Below are 24548 nucleotides of genomic sequence, written 5' to 3' on the forward strand. Positions count from 1 at the left end.
CAACACTTCCTCGTCCACTTTTTCCTTTTCCATCACTTCACGTATTCTTGACACACTTTCGACAAAGTACTCTTGAACAGACCGGGCCCTTGGGTCGCTGTTTCTGACAGCCATACGGCTCCGCCAGATACTATGCAGCCCCAAGAGCATGATCGCGTCGTATGGGTATTCGTTATTTACAACTGGAAGAAACCGGATCCCGTGGGCGTCTATTGGGAGGTCCTTCTGCAGCGTGCGCTGAAGGACGTCCCAATAAAACACAGCGTCCCAACAGTCAATAAACACATGCTCTACGGTCTCCGGCTTCTTGCACAACCTGCAGTCTGTGCCCCATGGCACGAGCATACCTTTCTGCTGCATCCACACTAGTACCGGTAGCGTGCCGGAGTGTAGGTTAAAAAAGAAAGTCTTTACTCCCGGCGGTAACCACATCTTTTTAACGCGTTTTAGAACATTCTGGCCGGGCCGGCCTGCGTACACACTTCTATACAAAGGTATAGGAAAAACAACACTCACTAAATCTTTATACAGCACTCGTCTACTAACACTGCCTAAATACTCTAATGAAAACCTACATGCTAAAAAATTAAAAGACAACACAACCTCCCGCAGATAACGCGACGACACTCTCGACATTCCCACACACGATGATACAACAAAGTTGGGGAGTTCGCCAGCCAACATGACCTGCATGTAAGTGCGTAGGAATGGGTCATTTTGATCCCTGATGGCGAATATCAAAGCCTTACGTGCCTTTTTATAACACATCACACCAACAACCAGCATCTCTACCATTTCACCTGTTGTTCGGCAGGACACGCGGCCGCCGCAACACATCACTCCATATCCTAGGGATCCCGTGACGTCGCACGAAGCCCTCAAGTCGCCGAACATTGCTGCGCGCACTTGGGGAACACTTTTGGAAACGATTCTGGCCTTGAGTCGTTGTGGTCACGCTGGCTAGACGTTGGGGAATGCTTCCGTTTGTCGCACATTAGCCGCAGGTGCTCCGGAAGTGCGAAATGCCTGCTTTCACGACCTTCGAGGGGCAGATAGAAAGACGAGTCAGTCACAGGTAATCCGCCGCGCCCAACGAAGGGTGGAAAATCGGATAACTCGCCCGCTGCGCTGCGGCGAAGCATCATCTAGTGTTCCTTCCGCGCCCCGCCACCGCCAGGGGGCAAACGAAACTTGGTGGGGAAAAAAAAATAGAAACAACTCTTTGAACGCAAATTAATAAGGGACGTTTTAAAAAGCAAAAGAGGATGCCATCGGCACTCGGTGTTCCCAGGTGGTCTCCCTCCCAAGTACTGACCGAGCCCAATGCTGCTTAGCTTCGGTGATCGGACGAGAACCGGCGTATTCAGCATGGTATGGCCGATTTTTTTTTTTCTTAACAAAACCAGGTTTATTTACATCATAAATATGTACAGGGCAAGACACAGGGCAAATATGTACTGGGCAAGACACACTACTATACATGCTGCTGCCTTTGTTACATTGTTGATGCCACGTTCCTGACTGGCGTGTTACGCTGTTCAATAGAAATCACACTCATACACTAAAGAGAGCGCATTTACGGGTAAAAAAGGAAAAAGGGGGAGTTGTGTTTCGTTGCAGCCTAGCCTGTTGCTGGCTTCATATCCACTTAAAGCGTTCCAGCTCCTTTGTTTTAAAAGCTACCGTCGCACGGCAGCAGCTCGCAAGGGCTTGTCCTAGTTCTGAGTCTGAGTCGGGTGCCCCGAGCGCACTGACGGTCCACTCCATCTTGTGGACGAAATGCCTCCACGCTGGCTTCGGGGTGGGGGTACACTCCACCGCATCCACTCGCGCACGCCACAGTGAGTGTAGGCCAAGTGTAATGACGCATTCGCACAGCTCCGAGTGTTCTATCGGTACGTCCAGGTAACGGAGACCTGCCCAGTCAATGTCCCAGTGGACGCCCAGAAAACACTGCACCTCGTCCCAGAAATAACGTGCAGTGTTGCATTCTAGGAACACGTGCTCCGCCGTCTCCAACCTCCCGCACAGGAAGCAGCCCGCACCGCGCGGCAGAAAGAAGCCACGTTCTTCCTGTCGTGATCCCACCGGTAGCACCCCGAAGTGGAAACGGCAGAAAAAGTTTTTCGTCCCAGTCGGAATCGGCAGGCACATGATTCGCTTTAGTACGTCCCCCTTAGCCGCCTCGACTGGTGGCTGTCGGCACAGGGGTGGGGGAAGAAGCTTTGCGAGAAGGTCGCGGTATAGCCGGCGGGGCTTAACTGATAGGAGGTAGTCCCATGAAAACTGCTGTTCCAGTAGGGTGATGGCGCCAGCGATTTCTCTATAGAAAGGGGCGGCTCGGGCGCCATGTTGCAGTTGGACAGTTGTGACCTGCCACTTTGATATGTGGGCAGAGCCGATTGACTGGAGGGCTCCACGGAGAAAAGGGTCGGACTGGTCTCGGAAATATATAAAACGTTGGACTGTCAGCTTAATCTCCACGTGGACCAGACCTAGGCCTCCGGCATCTAGTCCCCAAAAGAGATTTGTGCGTCTCATAGGCTCGTACGAGGAGCGCCAGACGAAGACCGCCCACTGTCGGTGCAACGTGTTCACCGATTTCTTGTCGATGGAGGTGACTCGCGCCGAGTATAGGGTAGCCGGGTACACTACGACGTTGCAGATGTGTGCTCTGGAGACCAAGGCGATGTGGCGTGTTCTCCATGGTTGCAACTTGGCCTCCGCTGCCGTTAGCCTAGGTCGCCATCTGGCTGCGTTGGCTTCCCATAGGGCCATGTTCACGCCCAGGTAGCGGTGTAATGAATCCTTCCAGCGAGCGCCGCAGAAGCTGGGGGGCTTGAGTTCCCATTCACCCAGCCAATACCCCTCCGATTTGGAGAGGTTTAGCTCCGCTCCAGAGAAGCGGCAGAAGCGACGTGCTAGCTCCGCTACCTCGCTCACCTGGGTTCGTGATGTGCAGACGACGGCGATGTCGTCCGCGTACGCTAGCACGCGGAGTTCTTCATTCCCGAGGACCAGTCCCCTGATCGAATTGGAAGTAGCGATCATTCGACAGAGCGGTTCCAGATAGAGCGCGAACAAGACAGGAGACATTGGACATCCCTGGCGGACCGACCTGCTGACCTCTATGGGTGGTCCGAGTGTTCCCCCCAACATCACACTTGTTGTGATGTCTGCGTAACACGTTTCTAGCCATTTCATCATTGTTTCCCCTATCCCGCAGTGCTGAAGTAGAGCGAAGAGAAATGTCCGATCGACTTGATCGAAGGCCTTTCGAAGATCCAGTTGCAGTACCGCAATAGGCATCACGCCCATCTCTGTAGCCTCGCAGGAGGTCCTCATCCTATGTAAATTGGTGTTGATAGAGCGACCTTTGAACCCGCAGTTTTGATGCTCACCAACCACGCCTCGGAGGGCCATCTCTAGGCGTCGAGCTAGGATCCTAGCGAGTATCCTATAGTCGGTCGATAGGAGTGTGATTGGGCGGAAGTCGGTAACCGCCGGTAAAGCTTTGGAGCTGGTCTCTTTGGGGATCAGAACTAGGTGGCTTTGCCGCATGGAGGGAAGGAGCCGACCTTCCTGCCTGCATTTTTCAAAAACGGTCACTAGAATGGGGCCCAATTCTTTTCGAAACGCCCGATAGAATTCGGCGATTATGCCGTCCGGACCTGGAGACTTGTTCTTAGGCAGTTTTTTGATTTCGCGGTCTACCTCCCACGCGGTTATAGGCGCGTTGATTAGGTCTTTTGCGTCGTCCGGCACTGAGGGTAAGGAAGAGAGTACCTCGGTGGGCACGCCGTCTGGCGTCGGTCTAGACCGGAAAAGGTCTTTAAAATAGTCGTAAAAGGCTGCCGCCACTTCCTTCTGCCCCTGCGCGACTCCGCCACCGTGGCTGACCTCGTTGATCTTTTTGCGGGCGATGCGCTCGCGCTCGAAAGCTCGGAAGATCTTGGACGGCTGCGCCTCGTACTCGACCCTCTGCTCGCGGCTGCGGACAAGGGCGCCCCAGTATCGCCGCTCTAGCTCACTCCGGAGCTCTTCTTTAGTTAGGCGGATGTCTTCTCGGAACTCTCCCGGCCGTTCTTCGTCCGCCTCGATGAGGCCACGGAGGGTCTCCATAAGGCGCCGCTCGTTGGCTCTCTGTTCGGCCGCCTCACACCTACCTATCTCCATGGCTACTTCCTTAACCGTGGTTTTGAAACTTTCCCACGCGACATCATCATCTAAGTTGTCTTCCAAGATCTTCAAGGCCTCCCTTACCCTTACGGTGAAATCAGGGTGTTCGATGCACTTCGCGTTCATTATCCAGCGACTGCTGGACTTCGTTTGTGAGCGCGCCTGGCCCATTGATATTGAGCAGGACACCAGCCCATGGTCGGAGAAGGCGATCGGTATGACATTGTAGCTAGCTCCCCGCTGTAGCAAGTCGCCGCTAACGTAAAAGCGATCCAGCCGTGCCTGGGACGCGCCACGCCACCGCGTGTAGTGGGGTGCACCCCAGTCGCGATCACGTGTCACGTCAGTTAGGTCGCTTTCGCGTAGTACAGATGACAGGGTGCGAGCCGCGACGTCGGCGTTGCCACGGCTCCCCGCCCTGTCGCTGGCGGTTAGTACGCAGTTAAAATCTCCCCCAAGAACGACATTTCCCGCCACGTTTAGGATTGGGCGAAGGGTAGAAAAAAATGCCTGCCGAGCTTTGGGTTCATTGGGGGCATACACACAAACGAAACGTGTGATCTCACCGCCCAAGATGGCGTCAACGAGTGAGAATCGGCCATCTCCCCCCAGTTCGCAGTCGATAATGCTACAGGATTCTGATTTCCGAATAAGAATGGCCGTACCGCCGGCACGACTTTGCGTTCGTGTGTGAAAACACCAAAAGTCATGTCCAAAGCAGCGCAGGAAATTTTTGGCGTCATCAGCAGTTGAAATTTTTGTTTCTTGAAGAAGGGCCACATCGATTCTTTGGTCATTCAATAGATCGAGGAGCCAGCGCCTCCGTTTTGCGGAGACGAGGCTGACTACGTTAATGGAAGCTAATCTGCTAATTTGTTTGGAAACGGCCATCGCTCGCTGGGGGGAGAGGGCTCGCCTGTTTCGGGTTAAGCGCGGCCGCCGCCGCTATTGACGCTTGGGATGGCGCCGTCTTTTTGGCCTGCCTGCCTCCGAAGGGTGCGCCGCCCTCGTTGTGGTCCCGGGGGTTCGGCGTGGCTCTGGACGCTTTCCTGCTGGCCGGTGGTGCCTTCTTTCCCGTTGACATTTTCGTCCTCGTTGCTTGCCTCCTCCTTGTTGTTGTTCCTCTCCGCCGTCTTCGAAGCCCCCGAGGGGGGAGCCGCGTTTTCGTCGCTTCTCTCGGGGCCGTCGAAAAGTTGCTCCTCCTTGCCCTCCGTCGGCGGCTCCGCCGACGCTGTCCCGAGAGCCCCGCTGATGCACAATGGCGGGGGAAGAAAGGTGCTTTGTGTCTGCAGGACCCCGTCGATTTCCGGTGTTGTCTTTTGGAGGGGACAGGGGGCGGCGGCTGCGTCACTGTCGACTGGATCAACCGCGGCGTCTCTCTCCTCCGCAATAACTCGTTCCGTGCTGCTGCTGTTGGTGGTGGTGACCTCACCAGGGGCGGAGGCGTTGGCTGGGGCTTCGTCTCTTTCGTTTTTCTCGGCAGCACGAGTTACCTCGGACTGGGAGAAGGGCTGGGAGGTCATCGTCTCCTGGATTTCTTCGATATCCATGAAATCGTTCAGTGGTTGGGTCGTCCGCATTCCTCTGGCCCTGGCCGCATAGCTTTGTTCGCACGCTGAACTGTCGTGCCCAAAACCATGGCAGGCCCGGCACCAAGGTGTTGTGCACTGCCTCCGCATGTGGCCAAGTTGTTGGCAGCGCAGACACATGGCGGGGCGGCCAGGAACTTCTATGAGCACCATGTTCCCATACATCTTCACCTGATGGGGGAGCGCGTCAAGCGAGTTCACGTTCCTTGGGGCGATCTGTACTATTCTCGTGGTGCTCCCCATGTGGCCCATGCCCGGGCGGCGCCACTTTTCAAAAGAAATGCTCTTCACTTCCCCAAAGCGTTCCAAATGCCGCACGAGGAGTTCATTGGGCACGGTTGTCGGCACCCAGTGAAGCTTCACTGCTTTTTCCTGGTTGTTCGGGTCGATCACCAGGCACCGCTTCCCTTTGGCCTCGATTTCGCCCTTCGAGGCCAGACTCTTCATGTCTTCTGCTGTCTGGAAAGTGACCATCCAAACGTGATTGAATTGGAATGGTCCCAGTGCAGTGATTTTCGTCAGGTCGGTGGTAGCGCTGAGTGCCGCTGCTATGTCATCGATCCTGTAGGGCCGGGCCGACGGATCGCCGTGAAGGAAAACCGAGTTTTCGCTTAACTTGCCTGTCGGCAGGGTCGGGAGCAGCGTCCGGTAGCCTGTCGCAGCGTCGGGCACGGAGGGCGGTGCGGGGGACCGGTTTGACGAACGCGCACCTTCCTCTCTCGAGGAGCCGTCTCCCTCCATGACTGCTCCCTCTGAGAGCTGGGGAGGGACTCCGCATGGTATGGCCGATGGCGAATATCAAAGCCTTACGTGCCTTTTTATAACACATCACACCAACAACCAGCATCTCTACCATTTCACCTGTTGTTCGGCAGGACACGCGGCCGCCGCAACAGATCACTCCATATCCTAGGGATCCCGTGACGTCGCACGAAGCCCTCAAGTCGCCGAACATTGCTGCGCGCACTTGGGGAACACTTTTGGAAACGATTCTGGCCTTGAGTCGTTGTGGTCACGCTGGCTAGACGTTGGGGAATGCTTCCATTTGTCGCACATTAGCCGCAGGTGCTCCGGAAGTGCGAAATGCCTGCTTTCACGACCTTCGAGGGGCAGATAGAAAGACGAGTCAGTCACAGGTAATCCGCCGCGCCCAACGAAGGGTGGAAAATCGGATAACTCGCCCGCTGCGCTGCGGCGAAGCATCATCTAGTGGTCCTTCCGCGCCCCGCCACCGCCAGGGGGCAAACAAAACTTGGTGGGGAAAAAAAATAGAAACAACTCTCTGAACGCAAATTAATAAGGGACGTTTTAAAAAGCAAAAGAGGATGCCATCAGCACTCGGTGTTCCCAGGTGGTCTCCCTCCCAAGTACTGACCGAGCCCAATGCTGCTTAGCTTCGGTGATCGGACGAGAACCGGCGTATTCAGCATGGTATGGCCGATGGCGAATATCAAAGCCTTACGTGCCTTTTTATAACACATCACACCAACAACCAGCATCTCTACCATTTCACCTGTTGTTCGGCAGGACACGCGGCCGCCGCAACACATCACTCCATATCCTAGGGATCCCGTGACGTCGCACGAAGCCCTCAAGTCGCCGAACATTGCTGCGCGCACTTGGGGAACACTTTTGGAAACGATTGTGGCCTTGAGTCGTTGTGGTCACGCTGGCTAGACGTTGGGGAATGCTTCCGTTTGTCGCACATTAGCCGCAGGTGCTCCGGAAGTGCGAAATGCCTGCTTTTACGACCTTCGAGGGGCAGATAGAAAGACGAGTCAGTCACAGGTAATCCGCCGCGCCCAACGAAGGGTGGAAAATCGGATAACTCGCCCGCTGCGCTGCGGCGAAGCATCATCTAGTGGTCCTTCCGCGCCCCGCAACCGCCAGGGGGCAAACGAAACTTGGTGGGGGAAAAAAAAATAGAAACAACTCTTTGAACGCAAATTAATAAGGGACGTTTTAAAAAGCAAAAGAGGATGCCATCGGCACTCGGTGTTCCCAGGTGGTCTCCCTCCCAAGTACTGACCGAGCCCAATGCTGCTTAGCTTCGGTGATCGGACGAGAACCGGCGTATTCAGCATGGTATGGGCGATGGCGAATATCAAAGCCTTACGTGCTTTTTTATAACACATCACACCAACAACCAGCATCTCTACCATTTCACCTGTTGTTCGGCAGGACACGCGGCCGCCGCAACACATCACTCCATATCCTAGGGATCCCGTGACGTCGCACGAAGCCCTCAAGTCGCCGAACATTGCTGCGCGCACTTGGGGAACACTTTTGGAAACGATTGTGGCCTTGAGTCGTTGTGGTCACGCTGGCTAGACGTTGGGGAATGCTTCCGTTTGTCGCACATTAGCCGCAGGTGCTCCGGAAGTGCGAAATGCCTGCTTTCACGACCTTCGAGGGGTAGATAGAAAGACGAGTCAGTCACAGGTAATCCGCCGCGCCCAACGAAGGGTGGAAAATCGGATAACTCGCCCGCTGCGCTGCGGCGAAGCATCATCTAGTGGTCCTTCCGCGCCCCGCCACCGCCAGGGGGCAAACGAAACATGGTGGGGAAAAAAAAATAGAAACAACTCTTTGAACGCAAATTAATAAAAAGGGACGTTTTAAAAAGCAAAAGAGGATGCCATCGGCACTCGCTGTTCCCAGGTGGTCTCCCTCCCAAGTACTGACCGAGCCCAATGCTGCTTAGCTTCGGTGATCGGACGAGAACCGGCGTATTCAGCATGGTATGGCCGATGGCGGATATCAAAGCCTTACGTGCCTTTTTATAACACATCACACCAACAACCAGCATCTCTACCATTTCACCTGTTGTTCGGCAGGACACGCGGCCGCCGCAACACATCACTCCATATCCTAGGGATCCCGTGACGTCGCACGAAGCCCTCAAGTCGCCGAACATTGCTGCGCGCACTTGGGGAACACTTTTGGAAACGATTGTGGCCTTGAGTCGTTGTGGTCACGCTGGCTAGACGTTGGGGAATGCTTCCGTTTGTCGCACATTAGCCGCAGGTGCCCCGGAAGTGCGAAATGCCTGCTTTCACGACCTTCGAGGGGCAGATAGAAAGACGAGTCAGTCACAGGTAATCCGCCGCGCCCAACGAAGGGTGGAAAATCGGATAACTCGCCCGCTGCGCTGCGGCGAAGCATCATCTAGTGGTCCTTCCGCGCCCCGCCACCGCCAGGGGGCAAACGAAACTTGGTGGGGAAAAAAAATAGAAACAACTCTTTGAACGCAAATTAATAAGGGACGTTTTAAAAAGCAAAAGAGGATGCCATCGGCACTCGGTGTTCCCAGGTGGTCTCCCTCCCAAGTACTGACCGAGCCCAATGCTGCTTAGCTTCGGTGATCGGACGAGAACCGGCGTATTCAGCATGGTATGGCCGATTTTTTTTTTCTTTATTGCCATACAAAGCATAACAAAATAAAACTATACAAACACTAACTGAACCAGGTATTACCTGTAGAACCAGTGCACTTTCATCTTAATCAGTTCACTGAACAATGACAACACTTCCTCGTCCACTTTTCCTTTTCCATCACTTCACGTATTCTTGACACACTTTCGACAAAGTACTCTTGAACAGACCGGGCCCTTGGGTCGCTGTTTCTGACAGCCATACGGCTCCGCCAGATACTATGCAGCCCCGAGAGCATGATCGCGTCGTATGGGTATTCGTTATTTACAACTGGAAGAAACCGGATCCCGTGGGCGTCTATTGGGAGGTCCTTCTGCAGCGTGCGCTGAAGGACGTCCCAATAAAACACAGCGTCCCAACAGTCAATAAACACATGCTCTACGGTCTCCGGCTTCTTGCACAACCTGCAGTCTGTGCCCCATGGCACGAGCATACCTTTCTGCTGCATCCACACTAGTACCGGTAGCGTGCCGGAGTGTAGGTTAAAAAAGAAAGTCTTTACTCCCGGCGGTAACCACATCTTTTTAACGCGTTTTAGAACATTCTGGCCGGGGCGGCCTGCGTACACACTTCTATACAAAGGTATAGGAAAAACAACACTCACTAAATCTTTATACAGCACTCTTCTACTAACACTGCTTAAATACTCTAATGAAAACCTACCCGATCGCAAATCCCAGCATAAGTCGTGCTGGGAAATTAGGTGGGCATCCTGGAAAATCAGGTGGGAATCCTGGAAAATCAGGTGGGCATGGTGATGAATGCTGGCAACTTTCCTGGGCAAGGTTTTTGTAGCTGGGAGTAGGTGGGAACTTTGGCGGTAGGTTAGGTGGGCACGGCCGCTATCCTGGGCAATAGTGGCGGCGATCGCTGGCCAGCGCGACCCACCAGAAGCTATCCTGGGCAATAGTGGCGGCCTCGCTGGTCAGCGCGACCCACCAGAAGCATGCTGGGTTTAATAGTCTTGACATACATGGCCGAAGCTACTTTACAAAGATTGAGGCGAATGCAGGCAAGGCCATATGAGCGCGTGATAACAGCGGTGTAGAAAACGGCAGTGCACGTGGATTAAGTGCGGTCGCTGCGGCCGAAACGCGAGCCTTGCGAGTGTTCGAAAGCAGTGGAGGGCACAGCCGCAGTGCTCATCACTACGGTCCGATCATGTCTGTACGCACATGTACGTACGTTCAAGTGCTTAGCGAACGATTTGTATACTTCAAGCTTAAGACCCACTAGAGAATCTACGCCTGATCTAGGGGCTTTACCGAAGCCTAGAAACGAAGCGTCACCATCGCAGGCCTGCGTGCGCAAAAGCTGGTGACGCGAACTCGGCGAAAATATCAGCGACAAGAATGCTACGCCGAACTTGCTCATATTCGAGATGTGCCGTTTTCGATCCAACGTTGCTCGCACGGCCGTCAAGAGCGCGCACTACGCGCTCGCAAGTTGAAAATCGCCCTAGCTTTCCGATGCGTGAGGCGCCACCATTATTTCCACATTCAATGCTGAGAAATTACGTTGTGTATATTAAACAAAATCGGCAACCACCTACAAACCTCCCTCAGTGAATTTGCGTAGATTTCTGCACTCTAGCGGCTGGCTGTCGATTTGGTACGGCCGTTAAGCATTCACGTCCTGCACGCCCTGCAAGCTCTTTTCTGTTTCTTTGCAATATAATTGATCAATTACAGTCGATCAGCGAATAGCTGCAGATTCTCAACCCAATTACATTTTCTTCACAGGTAAAAGCCACAGCTGTGATCACTTATATCATGTATTTAACATAAAGAACTCATGACAGACATTCATTTTATATATGCTTTATTTGCACTTCAATTCTTTCCATTTTATTGGGAATATAGAATGCTAAAAACATGCATACACAATCCAATGCAATGGAAACCATTCAACGTATGTGCTCCTTACACTTGTTTACTAAAACATATTTATACATTTATAAATGCCCTCGCACATTTACATATATTTACATATTTACATTTGCATATTTACACATGCATATTTATACATTTATAAATGCCCTCGTACATCTGTTAGGCACTCTTGCCCCCACCCCCGAAATGGCCGAACTCGCTACGCACCACTACGATTCACTGCAAACTGCATTCAGATTACCAATAACCATATGTTCACCCTTCCCATAGAGGTCAGACACTCCCCAAATCGTGCCAACACTTCACGTGGAGTCATCACAGTGGAGCCTGAAGATTCAAATGAAACAATTTTGAATTGGATCCACTGCGAGCAAGCGGACGTCTAGGCGGCGCAACGAATAGGCAAAACAAATCGAGCAGTTCTGACTTTCGACTCCCCTACGATACCACACGTGGTTAAATATTACATGGCTATAGTTAAAGTGTCGCCTTGCCAGCCAAAGAGAATGGTCTGCTTCGCATGCCACAGCATCGGGCACATGGCGAAGTACTGCCCGCACCAACCGGTGTGCCGCAAATGTGGGCGCAGTCATGCTGAAGCTGAGCCATGCGAGCGCACACTTTATTGTGTGGCTTGTAAAAAAGATGGTCATCTGGCGGTGGACCCCACGTGTCCTGCCCACACTGCCTCCCCCGCTCATACCTATTCCAAAGTGCAAGATGGAGTATCCTGGGCGGATCATGTACGTTCTAATGGCTCCTCGAGCACCAACACTGCCGATGGACTTGTGCCTCCCCCAGCTAGCGCTACAGCGGATCCCCCACCTTCACTTTCGCCAACAAGGGATTCAATTCTGCAAACCGTACTATCCCAGCTTGATAGCCTTCGTTCTGAACTCCACCTGCTTCGTGAAGAGAACGTGCAGGTCAAGGCGGAACTTGTAGCATACCGCCAAGGGTCCCATACCGTGCCCGCCCAAACAGCTCCCTCAAGCACAACAACGGCTCTGGCTCCTCCGATGCCTCGCTCTGCGGAAATCTTCCTCAACAAAACTATTGCTAACGCAGCCCTCACACCCCACATCATCAGAAAATGTATTCACCCGGCAAGATATCCACCCCCTTACTGCCCCTACTATCAAACGTCAGTTTTCGCCACCCTCAACCACTTAATCTGGCACTGCGCCGCATTTTCCTTGTACCGCCCAATACCAACGCTTTGCCACGTGATTCCTCTCAAGACGACCCCCCCTTCGAAGACACTAATTTTCTCACAGCCCTAGGGGAATTTGCCTAGAGAGTGGTCTCTCGAGATTAGTGTAAGCCAAGGCCTACCCCGGTCGTAGTAGTTGACTTGACTGCACTCACATGATCCCAACCCTAGCCTGGCTCTGCTGACCGCAGTGATCTCTTCTATGGCATTCAAGGACCCACCATTTGTGCTACTCGGCTACTCCTCCCTGCCTCTTCCCCATCTTCCCTTATTATGGTCGCATGGCCTTCCCTTTGAAATAAAGGATTACAACAACAACATGTACTTTCTTAAACACCCTCTCTTGCCTCAAAAACCCAGCCATTCGGTTCCCGGCTGCGGAGGTCGCTTTTCTGATGTAGGCGAAAAGAAAGAAGCGCCCGTGTGTTCAAGGTATCAGCGCGTGTTAAAGGCACTCAAGCGGTCAAAAATTAAGCCCTCCACTACGGTGCGCCTCATCGCCTGTGTAGCATCGGTGCATTAAACCTTATAATCATCAATCAATCAATCACCCTCACTTGCAAAAACATTACCTCAAAGTTCTAAAGGCCGCGAAAAGGTTGTAAGCAAGTTCTAGTTAACACGAGGTCGCGGGTTTGATTCCCGGCCACGGCGGCCGCTTTTCTGATGGAGGTGGAAAGCAAAAACGCCTGTGTGTACGTGATTTCGGCGCACGTTAAAGTTCCCCAGGTGGTCAAAATTAATCCGGAGCCCTCCACTACGGCACACCTCATCGCCTGCGTTGCATCAGCGCGTTAAACCCTACAATCAATCAATCAAGTTCTAGTTAAAACGTCTAACAAAAAAAGTTTGACAATACAGAGTCAGAATTAGTTTCACAAGAATGCAAGAAATGTTAAAAATGCTTTGAAGAATATATGCAGGTAATAAACATAATAACAACACAGCTAGCAGTTCAATTTAAGGCTGAGCACGACGTCGCGGGTTCGGTTCCCCGTCGCGGCGGCCGCTTTTCAGATGGAGGCGAAAAGCAAAAACGCCCATGTGTACGAGATTTCGGCGCACGTTAAAGATCCCCAGGTGGTCAAAATTAATCCGGAGCCCTCCACTACGGCGCACCTCATCGCCTGCGTTGCGTCGGCGCGTTAAACCCTACAATCAATCAATCAGTTCAATTTAAGACGAAAGGTATGCACTGCTGACCACAACTGGGGAGACACACTCCCTTGCCAAATTAATCTCTCTCAATTTTGTTTGGGAGGTCGCAAATGAATGTTTTTTCTACCTCCGGGAAGTCTACAAAAAGGCAGGTGTCTGCAATCTCTGTAGGCAGCAACACTTCCAAACATGTGTCGTGCGACAGGAAGCATTCCTTTATGTGTGGCACAAAAGAACGGACATCCGCAAGCACAACAGCTCTACACAGGAGCACAATCTGGCTTCTTTCCAGACACAAGATTTTTTCGATGCGCTTGTACTCCCTGTCGCATGTCCTCACAAAGGTTGTGTCGGACTTCGTAGGCCTTTTGTAGGCCGCGCTGTGGAAAACCTGCCTTGCTTGAACAAAGCGTTCATATTGCAGGGCCCTCGTGACAGTCGCCCCACAACGTTCATGAACAGCCCTTTGCTCCTCTCGGCTAAGAGTAGTAGGCTTGCCCACCCCCAGAAGGCACAGCCCATCATTCACACGAAGTGCGTTTTTCACATGGCTGTACCCCAGGAATTCTTGGGCAAACAGTTTCTCGCCGAGAGGTAGTCGAGGGCTGTTGATCAGTTGATGGAGCTGTTGGAACATTACCACCCTTTCAGTGATTTGGTGTGGCAACCCCTTGGCGGCTGACACCTGCCGAACTATGGCTCCATTGCCACCCTCGAACACAAAGGCCGAATGAGCCCAGAGTGGTCCCAGGGAGCGCACGGAGTGGGCCAGGTGCAGCAGCGCATGGACATTAAATGTCAAGAAACTGATGCCATACAGAGCCTGTCATCGTGACACGAAGCTTTCCAGAAGCTGTTCTGAAACAAATAAAAACACGAGATATTCGTACTACTCAAAATTCAATTTGACCCAAAAATGTAGTTTTAGAAGGATCCTAGCTGTAATGTTTCCCTAGCCCACAGCTCTCTCTATAGCAGTATTTCTTGACAGCTGTTGAAAGCCTTTGCTAAAAACAGACATCAGACAGTTGCAGAGTTGCAACTCACTCAAAAAAGGAACATCACCTCCTATTATTGTATTTGAGAGCACCAGAAATGAAGGAGAGGTCAGGGCTTGCACGAATGAGCAAGACATAAGCCACTAAAATATGACTTATTTCAACTGAAAGACTAACAATCCAGTATAGATATTAAGGCAAGTAATAATCAATTATGGTGCCAAATTTGCAACAAAAAAATTACACAGAAAAGCATGAAGGTACTTTTGTTGCTCAGAAATCAACAGAAATAGCAAGCATTTTTTCCTCTTATCTGTATCGCTGTTCCATGGTGTCGCATATTGCGAACAAGCAGAACAATCAAGCAGCATATGAAGTCTAACCTACCATGGGAAATGCATTTTAATGTGAAAGCATTAAACGACCCATTAAACGAAAAAGACAATGTGGGCAGAAGTAGTCACAGGAAGTTGTAAAATTGTTCCCAACCCGTGTGCCTAGGAACCATTCGACAGCCCACGCATTCCACACCACAAGCTTAAGCTCTGCAGTAGCAAAAAGTGGTCATCTATGTAAGTACACTATAAACAAAGTAAGGAAGTGGAAGAACGGAGTGAAATGAGTGAACAAAATGAGCCAAACAAGGAAGCGAAATTCCCCATTGCCAACTGTTATATTACAAATTTGCACGAATTAGCTTAACGTAATACAAAGGAGACAGACCAAAGCCATTCAAAAGTGTTAAAGTAAAAGCGGATCCCTAAGTAAGAGGACAGGGCCCTTCGACAATTCAATGCAGAAACAACAATGCGTCACCGGCATTCAGTCAGACGTAATTGGTTTCTTGCATGCTTGCGTCTTCTCTGAGCTTTTTCTTTTAATTTGTAAACCCTTTTAGTGTGTTCCATGCAATGCGATCAGATTTTATTGAGTTTAACGAGAAGTGAAAATTTACTTTCATGATTTTTTATGCAAGAAATCCTTGCTGTCAAAATGGCTTACCTGCAACAGACATGTAATACATGCAACTTTATTAAGATGCTCTGGTGATATAGTGGTGAACCAGCCACATTAGTATGGCAGCACAGATAACTCCCTGTAATCTGTAGTGCCCTATTAAAAAGCAGCTTTTTCAGCAATACGTGCTCTGCACCCATGTAGGAATAGCAGGGCTTTTTGGGAAGTGCAGACTAACACAAATTAAACAGCCTTCACAGTACGTAATCTAAAGCCCTGTGAATTCTCACCAAAAGTAAATCAGTTGGCAAGATAACTCGAAAAAGGGCATGACAGCACACTGAACCTTATAGCAATATGAAAAATGTAAGAAAAATAATTCAAGAACGAGGGGCTAAAGGCAGTAAAGCATGCAAAATGACCCTTCGAACTACATACCTGCTCTGTCAATCTCGGAATAGGAAAGCTGCTCTTGCAGGAGTGTGTGGAGTGCTTCCGTGAACTTTGCAAGGTGCCTCCAGTAAAATATGGAGAGAATTCCGTGAAGGCACGGCACTGCATAAAACAAAATCCACTGCCTCCACTCCGACGCCTTCCAATGGCATCGCTCTTTTAGTGACCGAGGCAGTCTGGTTACGCAGTGCGGAGGCTTGATGGCCAGCAATCTCGCGTCAATCTTCTCAAGTGTTGAGGGGTCCCCTGCACAAATATATCACGAAAGAAATTGTAGACTTTGCTCAGCAATGTGCTATTTGTTTATTTATGCAGATACCTACATTGTCTTCATGGCTATTTATGCATGTAGGAGGGAGAAGCAAAGGAGAATACAAAAGAAAAATAATACAGCTGTTGCACATAGAGATTGCATTTCTTTAACAGTAGTTCTTGAACAAGAATGTTGCATACATTTGCATACAAAAATGCTGCCCATTATTTGCAGGCACCACTGGATATAACGCGCTTAGAAACAAAATCAGAGGGTTATTCACACTGATTTGCTTCTCTTGTCCCCCCCAAAAATTTCTGAAACTGGGACTGTTAACAAAAACCAAGTGCTGTTTTTGCCATCACAAATTTTTTCCGTGCCACTTTCTTGCTTACAACTGATGAACTGACTTATGCCTTCAGACTATGAAGGGAAAGAAAAATAAAAGCTTAAAATAGCCTTTCATGTTATGGATAAAGCAAATTCGTCACCACAAGAACCAGAACCCCAAATGGCTGTTTCCATTTATGCCAAAGTAGGCGCTCAAATATTTCTGTTCAGGTTTTACTTTTTGCTGTGCTGTATGTAACAAAAGATAATTATGTCCTCAGAATGGAGCACGAGACATTTTCTTGTAGCAGTGAATGAGCCAAGCTCGTCTTTGGCAGCGACAATAAAAGAGGGATGGGCAGAATCAGCTAGTATGAGCAAAAATGGGCATCTGTCGACATTTCGGTGCATATTAAAGATCCCCAGAAGGTCAAAATTAATACAGAGCCCTCCACTACAGCACGCGTCATGGCCTAGGTTTAGCTTGGGTGCATAAAACCCTACAATCAATTAAAATGAGTTAGTATATGGGAGGCGTAGAATTTTGCAGTAGTTAATGGCACAAGAGTTACCCAGCTACATAGCGGCAAAATATGAGTGGTTAGAAATAGTGAAGCCCGCATATACACACGTACTTACTGTCCAAACAATGCCTGCCCACAAGGGACAATTTGATCAAACAAAGACAAATAGGCACTAATAATGTATTCAGAAATCGTGTTAAAATCGGTGCACGATAACCAATAGTATTTGGAAAATTTACTGACAATTTTTTTTGTTCATATCAGTTCATAATAGGTAATGAATTACAACTCACCCATTAACGGCCAACTGCACTCGAATTTCACATCGACCAAATTTATTTTTAATGCGTAGTAAGTACCCACCCCGAAATCAGCTGGGACACAAGTGGTAGCCCCTGAAATGGCTCATTTATCAGCCAGAAGCGTTTAAAAAAGCTCTGCTGCAGACCACGCTGCACCTGCCGGCGGATCGCATAAACAGCCACAACGTGCCTGTGACGTTCCAGCCGACGAGGACTTATTCCTCTGGCCAGCCACGCATCTGGAGAACCGGTCGAGCTCTGCTGCGCACGCTTCTCCGTTTGCTGCCCCGTGCGTGCGTAGAGCTTGCGCGCAAGACTTTCTCCCGAGCGGCTAACCGTCCAGCCCAAAACTCTCTCAATGGTCTGGCCGCTCGCTGGACATCTGCAGCATCACTGCAATGGCCGCGCTCTCCACGGTTTCGGTTTCAAAATCGTCGATTTTTGCTGAGCACTTGTGGCGACCATGCGCGTATTTCAGCTGTGGTATATTACATGTTGCTTTCTTTTTCCGCAGACAATATGGAAATAGGGTTTCCAGGAGGTCAAAATTTTCAGTGCAGTTGGCCTTTAAAACTGCATAATGTGTTACCAATTATGAATTACAGTGCAATTCATGGCCTAGATTTTAGTTTCAGCTGCTGAGAGCCCAGAAGCAGGTGTGGGGTGCTACAGAGGTTAGTCAATGTCAACCAAGCATGACACAAGCTATGTTCTTCGCTTTATGAGCATTGACGGCAACCTTTCACAACCACCTGTATGAACTTCCACCCTAGCTCAAATAAGACAGTCCCACCTCATTCAGTAAGTTCAGAACTCCTCAATGTCAGGGCAGGCATGGTGAAACAGGACAAAGACGTCATGCCCCTTTAAAATTTTTAGCTTCTGCAGTTATTTTTGTCCTGCATGTGTTTCTCAATCTTAGTCCCAGCTAATATGCATGCTAATACGAAAGGGAAGGGACAGCCCAATCCAAGTTTGACCAGCTGGAACCTTGTATGTCGCACACCGCCATAAGTTTGATGCCAAAGAGCAGCTGAGTCGTGTCATTCCCAGGCCGCCCAAAACTGCAACAACATTATTGATTTCAAACTGGATCTGTTTGACGTTTACAACCATAGGAAGGCACCATTGCAGCTCCTACACTCGGGGACAACTTTCTCTGGCAATGCAGTTAAGGCTATAGAGCCATTCAGGACAACAAACTCCCAATGCGTCGGAGGCGGCGGCGGGGGCGAGTGGGGGGGAACTTACTAACTTGACTAGCTTAAATCGGTATAAATGGGAATCACTAAGCTCACATGCTGAATTGTTTTGCTGTCTGCGCTTATGTTGCGCGGTAGCGTAGCCCCAAGCTGGCAAATCAGGATGGCTTGGTACCGCTGTATCACCCTTTGAAAGACACTCCTCTCCATTTTCTTTCCCGTGACTCACAGCCGGGCTACAGCGGTGGCGTCCGCAGCCCTAGCCCGGCCGTGGCTGACGCTGCTGATGCGTTAGGGATAGCGACCCAGCGAATTCTGAGTAACGGTTGGCAGAATCTCTCGTTTCACTCTTTGTAGAGCCACGTGTGTGAATTGAAGTGACGTCGCATGGGCAATTGTTGTGGGGGTAGTTGACAGCTTTGCTTTCCAACCACCTTAAGAGCGTAGATTGGAGCCAATTTTTTTTGTTCCTAGTGTGAGTGTGTGTGTGTGCTTTTCCTTCTTTTTTCATTTGTTACCCTGCCTTTATTCCCTCTCTCTCCTTTATCCCTCCTCTTTATCTTTCTAACATCCCCTTCCCCCACTTCCCACCCCCCAACCAGCAGGCGTTCCGGTGGCAGTGTCCACCCATAGGCATTGAATTACACAGGCTGGTGTACGTTCCTTCCAAGTTTATGTCCAGTTCAGTATTCCTTTAAGGGTAATTGGTCTATGATCAACGTAAACGACAGGAGCTTCAAGAAAAAGAGTGCTAGAAACCACGACAGAAAAAACTGAAGAACGACGAGACACATGCGCTTTGTCTCGTCATTCTTCAGTTTTTTTGTCGTGGTTTGTAGCGCTCTTTTTCTTCAAGCAATGTGCACCAACTGGCCCAGCGGCTAGTTTACTGAAACAGGAGGATTGCATTTACCAATGTAGAAGTTCAATCCAGAATTGAAAGACGACAAAAAAGTCTCCGTCAGTTGCCTAGTAACACCTAGGAGGGCACAGTGCATGTATTCCACGCTGAAGCCATTGACAAGGTCCAGACCTGCACAAGGAAAAGTGTAAATAGAGGCTGTATTTACACTTGCCTGTTCATACAGGCAAAAAGTCTGTGACATCAACAGGCATGAAGCCTGTTCACTCGAGGAAGTAAAACCTACAGTAGCAATGCACAGCCTCAAGAAAAGTTTTTAGCAAATGAACATGAACACAAAAAATAATTTTATATGCAAAATCCTCAACGCAGTTTTATCAGCTTTCAAAAAATGTAGTGAGACACATAGAGGAAAGAAAAGCTTGGAAGAGACCCCTAGCAATTCCTGGGAATTATAAAATGTGTGGCGGAAAACATACACCTCAACATGTCAGTGGCTGACTTTAGAACAGCCACTTCGTAACGGCATTAAAGCGCTGGTACACAGAGGCCATCTTTCGCGACTTGGCCAACATTCAAGGGTTCATAGTAGTGGACAACTGGATAAAGTAAAAGTGCAGGAGGTTTTAATTGGAAAGCAAACCAGAAGGGCAATAAGAGCCCCCTCAAAATGACATCTCCGGGTGTCCCACAACAGGCCATCTTTGCCTTTTTTAAGTTTTCCTTTCCTCCACAGTAAGGAGTCGCAATTATACCTAACACAAGTGCTATCAGAAAGGACAAAAACATGGCTCGCATGCATGGCTTTAAATGAATGTTGGTTGGCTTTTAATACATGTTCTGAAACACTGCAAGGACGTCATTAAAAGGGAAAGCACCAGGAGTTATAGATCCCTTTTCACCCCATCTTAATGCTCCTTCTAAATGTAAAATGAATCGAGCTTGTTCAGTGAGCCACATATTCAGCCTCCTATCTATACTATGCAGCATAATGTTCATCATGTTCCATTATTCCATTCAGCAAGATTTTCTAATGAACTAGTCATTGAAAGATTGGAAGTGTTGGGTTGATTTCAGCCTTTACTTCGTTTCATACAACAGAGCTGACAACTAAAAAATCAAGTAGCTTACCTCGCAGGTTCATCAACGCAGATGGCCCTTTTATGCCGTTGACAGTGTCCTTGAACACAACAGCAAGTTCCATATTTGTTGCAACCGTTGCTGATGTTCTGGCTTCCGGCGGCTCTGTCATGGTGTACCGCATACTCCCTTGAGGCATAGTATAGAGAAATAGTGAATTAGATAAAAACCTTTGAAGTACTTTTCACATGCTGCTACGCCAACAACTGTGGTAGCTACCCTAGCCGCTGCAACTTGCCTGATACGTTCCGTATGGGCTAGTTTTGAGGTAAAAGAGAAAGCAAGTGTTTTCTAACTGCATTAAAAATTTGTAACATCATCCTGAGGTCTGCATCTTCAGTTTCTTGACTAAAAGAACATGACAAATTATACCCCTCTGCGAGTGAAGCAGCTTTTCAGCTTCGTTAAAGGTACAATGACCTCTGCGCTGTCTTATGTGCAGCTGCACTGTGCTATAAGCCCACGTGGTTTATAACTTTACTATTTAGTTTGAGTCTAGAGCCTTAGTTTATCTGTACTGGGTAGCGGAACAGAAAACTTCATGTACTGTTTGCGGCCGCTGCACCAATTACCCCCCAATCTCCAGCGATGACTGTGCTGGCGCCACCACCGCTCTCTTTAATTGTGCTGTCCTCCAGGAAATAGGAGAGAACTTGTATCTTTAGGACTGTGTTAAGTACTGCTGAAGGGCATGCTATCATAATGAAGAAAATACCACAGTGACCAGTGACATCTCAGTCACTTTTCACATACTTTCATGCTATCTCAACTTTCAAAATACTGATCCGTGATCATTTTATGCCTAGTATCAACTTTTCGCTTCACACAGAGGTCTGACGGGCTAAACACACTAAAGTTTTGCTTAATTTATGCCTCAGACACCAGCTAATTGGCATGGAGGATGGTGCAAGTGCAAGAGCACTTTTGAATGCAAAATTTTAGTTTTGAAAAGGAGTGTAAACCTCCTAAAAAAATCATAAAATGTTCTGTGCATCCTCAACCTTAATCTCGGTAAGTAATGAATAACTCAGTTCAACATGACCCTGACTCTTTCTTTAAAAATGGTGCAACAGCAACAATGTATAACAGAGCCAAAAACCGAAGTGCAAACATTACACCAGCACAAAGGATAGGAGCACCCGCAGGTTCATTTCTAAGCAATCATGCGTTAATGTGCTCATGCGTAAGAGAGCTAACGGTTAAAGAATGCTCCTACTAACCTGCAATGTGCTCGCCGTGGATCAAGCACCATGGGCAACCAAAGTAGCCGTTGAAAGGCACCATGTTCAGCACAGCCGCCCTAGCTGGGGCGTCAACAGAGCAGCTCAACACGACTGTCCTGGTGACATGTGTGTGGCTCATGTATTCCCATTTCAGCGGCCTTATAGAGTTGACTTCTGCAACAAACTTGCTCAGGAACAGCTGCATGTTCGGGTGTGTTTTGCCGAACCAAAGGCCTGCTAGAACACAGTTCTTAAACCGCAAATGAGGAGGCAGTTCATTTACAATGAACTTTACAGGCCAGACAGATGTCTTCGAGGATTTCCAAACTGGGCTCCCATCGGTGTTTACGGTGAGTGTCAGATCGTCCCGTGTAAGGCTTCGTTCTTCCTTCAGTCTTGCATAACATTCGCTGCTTGTTATGTCCGTTATGTTGCTTGCGGGCTGGTGAAGCTTCTCCAAGTTTTTATGTAGTTCTGCTTTCGTTTTCTCAATTAAGAATCTTACTTGCTTCTCCAGGTTCAGCATTACAAAAAATGAGCCCCGGTCCCTCAGCATCTTAACTGTCTCAGAGTGGTTGCACACTGAGCAATGAGCCTCGTCCAGGTCCACATTCATTTCAGCACTGCACTGCTCGCATACGTAATGGTACTGAACCACATCTTGGGTCTCGTCAGACCACAGTTTTCGGAACAAGTTCATGCTTGGGGGCAGAGCATTTGCTCCAAAGAGGAAGTTGATCAGTTTCGTCAGGTCGCCCAGCGCTGCCCACGACAGCCCGTGCGAAATGGCAAATGCCATTACAGCAGCGATTGCGCCCGTTTTCGTCACCTGTGAGTTTGGTAGAGTTTGGCCATCGAACTTCGCAAAGCCTGCGCCGAGTAAATCATACTCGTCTGCAAAGTCGCCTTCAAAGTCGCCGATGGTTTCATCCTCGTCGCTCGACTCACAGCTGTGCTCCGAAACGTAATCGTCTTCACAGTCAGGTGGAACTTCATCGCGTCCGCTATCGGCACCGACTACGATGTAATTGTTTTCCGGGTCGTTAGGAGGTACCCCATCGTGTTCACTATCGGCGCCAACTTCTGGAACGGTGCTCGACGCTGTGGTGTCCGTTGACGGATGCTGGTGCCCCATCTCGGAAACGCTAGCAGCTGCTGTTTGAAGCGCAGCGGCATTTTCTTTCGCACGCTTGTAAAAAGTCGACGCCGGCACTTGAAAATAGTTTTCCGCGTCTAAATACTGTTTCCTCCGCTTCCTAACTTTGTCCGACATCGCCACAGACGCACTTGCAAGGGAGGACAAAGATGATTAGCTGCGTCGAGGCGGTCTAGGCAGAAAGAAATGCGAAGTATTTTCAGGAGGTGGAAGTACAGACGTGAGATATGGTGTTCAGCAGCGCTCAGGAAAGGGATTTTAAAGGTTGTTCCTTTTGCAACGGGTGGTTTCGTTTCGTTGGTTTTGTTTCGTTGGTTTCGTTTTCTGGTTTCGTTTTTCCTGCTCGCTGTATTTACACTTACGATATTCTCAGTTTAGCGAATGAACGCGATAACCCAGGTGTATTTTTTTAATTCGGCGTATGTTTTAATTGTGAGTCATAGCTAATAATTTTAATAATTGAGAGTGGCGATGCTCGGATCAGAGCCTAGGCTCTGATCCGAGCCGAAATTATTGCTAGAACTAGCTAGTTCTTGCAATAATTTGCAAGAAATCATTTGCAAGAACAAAAAATTTGTAAAAACCTAACGCTCCTCAAACGCAAAAGGGCGTGCTGTACGGTTTGTTGGTACACTAACTTCAAGAAAACACCTCAGACGTTGGGACTAAACAAACACACAACACAGGCGCTGTGTTGTGCGTTTGTTGCTTAGTCCCGTCGCCTGCGCTTTGCCTCTTCCATTCCTCCAGCTTTTCAGAGCTTCCCGTATTCATACTTTCGGCCGAAAGCGGGACAAAACACCGTCTTACAAGCAGGCTACGGGACGTCGGGACCACAGCCGCAAAACAGGGACATGACCCGCCTAAATCAGCAAATCTGGTCACTTTAAATTTATGCCTACTGCTATTTTAGACGTATTTTGAAAACGTTTTTTCAGCGTCCGCACTGTTGAGGCCAACATCGGTTGACGCCAACCTACAGGTACTAGTCGACGCCGTCCTATTCTTTGGGTGGAAGAATGGAAAGACGATTGGAAGTTTGGCATAAAGTAAATTAGGTTGACTTGTCGTATCGAAGGAATGGAGATCTGGAGCAACAGATCTTTGGACTGGTGTACGCGGACAACGTGTACTGTTGATGGCAGATAATGCGGAAGACCTGCAGAAAATGAACGACACGTGTAGTGAAGAACGCGTACCTAGGCCTAAATTTTAATCCTCAGTAATCGGAGTATATAACGAAGAATTAAACTAATAGGACGCCAATGAGGATTCAAAAGAAAGCCGAGTCACTAGGGATATGGCTAAACGAAGGAATATGCTACAAATGCTAATGAAGAACATGTTAAAATGAAAGCATGAAAGGAGGACGAAACGGGAAACATCGAGCGGACAGGGCCAAATAATGGTGCCGGTGCTCAGGTTTCCGATTGTCATATTATGCTTAAAGTTATTTTCCTGCCGGGACTGGAAGTTAACCAGCTAGAAGGCAGTCATGTAATTAAGACAACAAATATGCGGTGGTACAGGGGGATATGGGCTGGGATTCTTTCGAATCCAGGGAAGCGCAAAACAAAATACGCATTGCAGAGATGCCCCGAAATTTAGCAGACAAGATGTGGTCAGCCAGAGCGCACAGGTACCTGCACCTTGAAAATCGCAGGAAGGGAACGCAAAAGCTC

At 49.3% G+C, this 24548-nt stretch overlaps 1 protein-coding gene, 3 non-coding genes and 2 pseudogenes across 4 annotated transcripts; all 6 read right to left on the reverse strand.

Moving 5' to 3' along the window:
* Positions 1–1266: 1266 nt before the first annotated feature.
* On the reverse strand, positions 1267–1385 carry LOC144171164 (5S ribosomal RNA; annotated as a pseudogene).
* Positions 1386–7094: 5709 nt separating this feature from the next.
* LOC144171066 (5S ribosomal RNA) lies at positions 7095–7213 on the reverse strand. Its single transcript, XR_013322798.1, has one exon. It is a non-coding gene; the product is annotated as a 5S ribosomal RNA (ribosomal RNA).
* A 535-nt stretch (positions 7214–7748) lies between these two features.
* LOC144171130 (5S ribosomal RNA) lies at positions 7749–7867 on the reverse strand. The gene has a single exon (XR_013322860.1). It is a non-coding gene; the product is annotated as a 5S ribosomal RNA (ribosomal RNA).
* Positions 7868–8404: 537 nt separating this feature from the next.
* LOC144171109 (5S ribosomal RNA) lies at positions 8405–8523 on the reverse strand. The gene has a single exon (XR_013322840.1). It is a non-coding gene; the product is annotated as a 5S ribosomal RNA (ribosomal RNA).
* Positions 8524–9056: 533 nt separating this feature from the next.
* On the reverse strand, positions 9057–9175 carry LOC144171165 (5S ribosomal RNA; annotated as a pseudogene).
* Positions 9176–14292: 5117 nt separating this feature from the next.
* LOC144167195 (uncharacterized) lies at positions 14293–23005 on the reverse strand. Its single transcript, XM_077696542.1, has 5 exons — positions 21708–23005; positions 20479–20616; positions 19399–19518; positions 15860–16120; positions 14293–14324 (listed from the first exon to the last, which is right to left on the reverse strand). The coding sequence occupies exons 1-5, from the start codon at positions 22981–22983 to the stop codon at positions 14293–14295; spliced, it is 1827 nt and encodes a 608-aa protein (XP_077552668.1). The 5' UTR covers positions 22984–23005.
* Between the last annotated feature and the right edge of the window lie 1543 nt (positions 23006–24548).

Source organism: Haemaphysalis longicornis, unplaced genomic scaffold (genome assembly GCF_048455015.1).
Source record: "Haemaphysalis longicornis isolate Haplotype H1 unplaced genomic scaffold, Haemaphysalis longicornis Haplotype H1 scaffold_2, whole genome shotgun sequence".
NCBI lineage: Eukaryota > Metazoa > Arthropoda > Arachnida > Ixodida > Ixodidae > Haemaphysalis > Haemaphysalis longicornis.

Excerpts from the sequence above, each read along its gene's own strand:
- LOC144167195 (XM_077696542.1), bottom strand. The coding sequence starts at position 22,983 with ATGTCGGACAAAGTTAGGAAGCGGAGGAAACAGTATTTAGACGCGGAA. Across the intron at positions 20,617-21,707 it reads CCACGGCGAGCACATTGCAG|GGAGTATGCGGTACACCATG; the intron begins GTTAGTAGGAGC and ends CTATGCCTCAAG. Across the intron at positions 14,325-15,859 it reads TTCCGAGATTGACAGAGCAG|AACAGCTTCTGGAAAGCTTC; the intron begins GTATGTAGTTCG and ends TATTTGTTTCAG.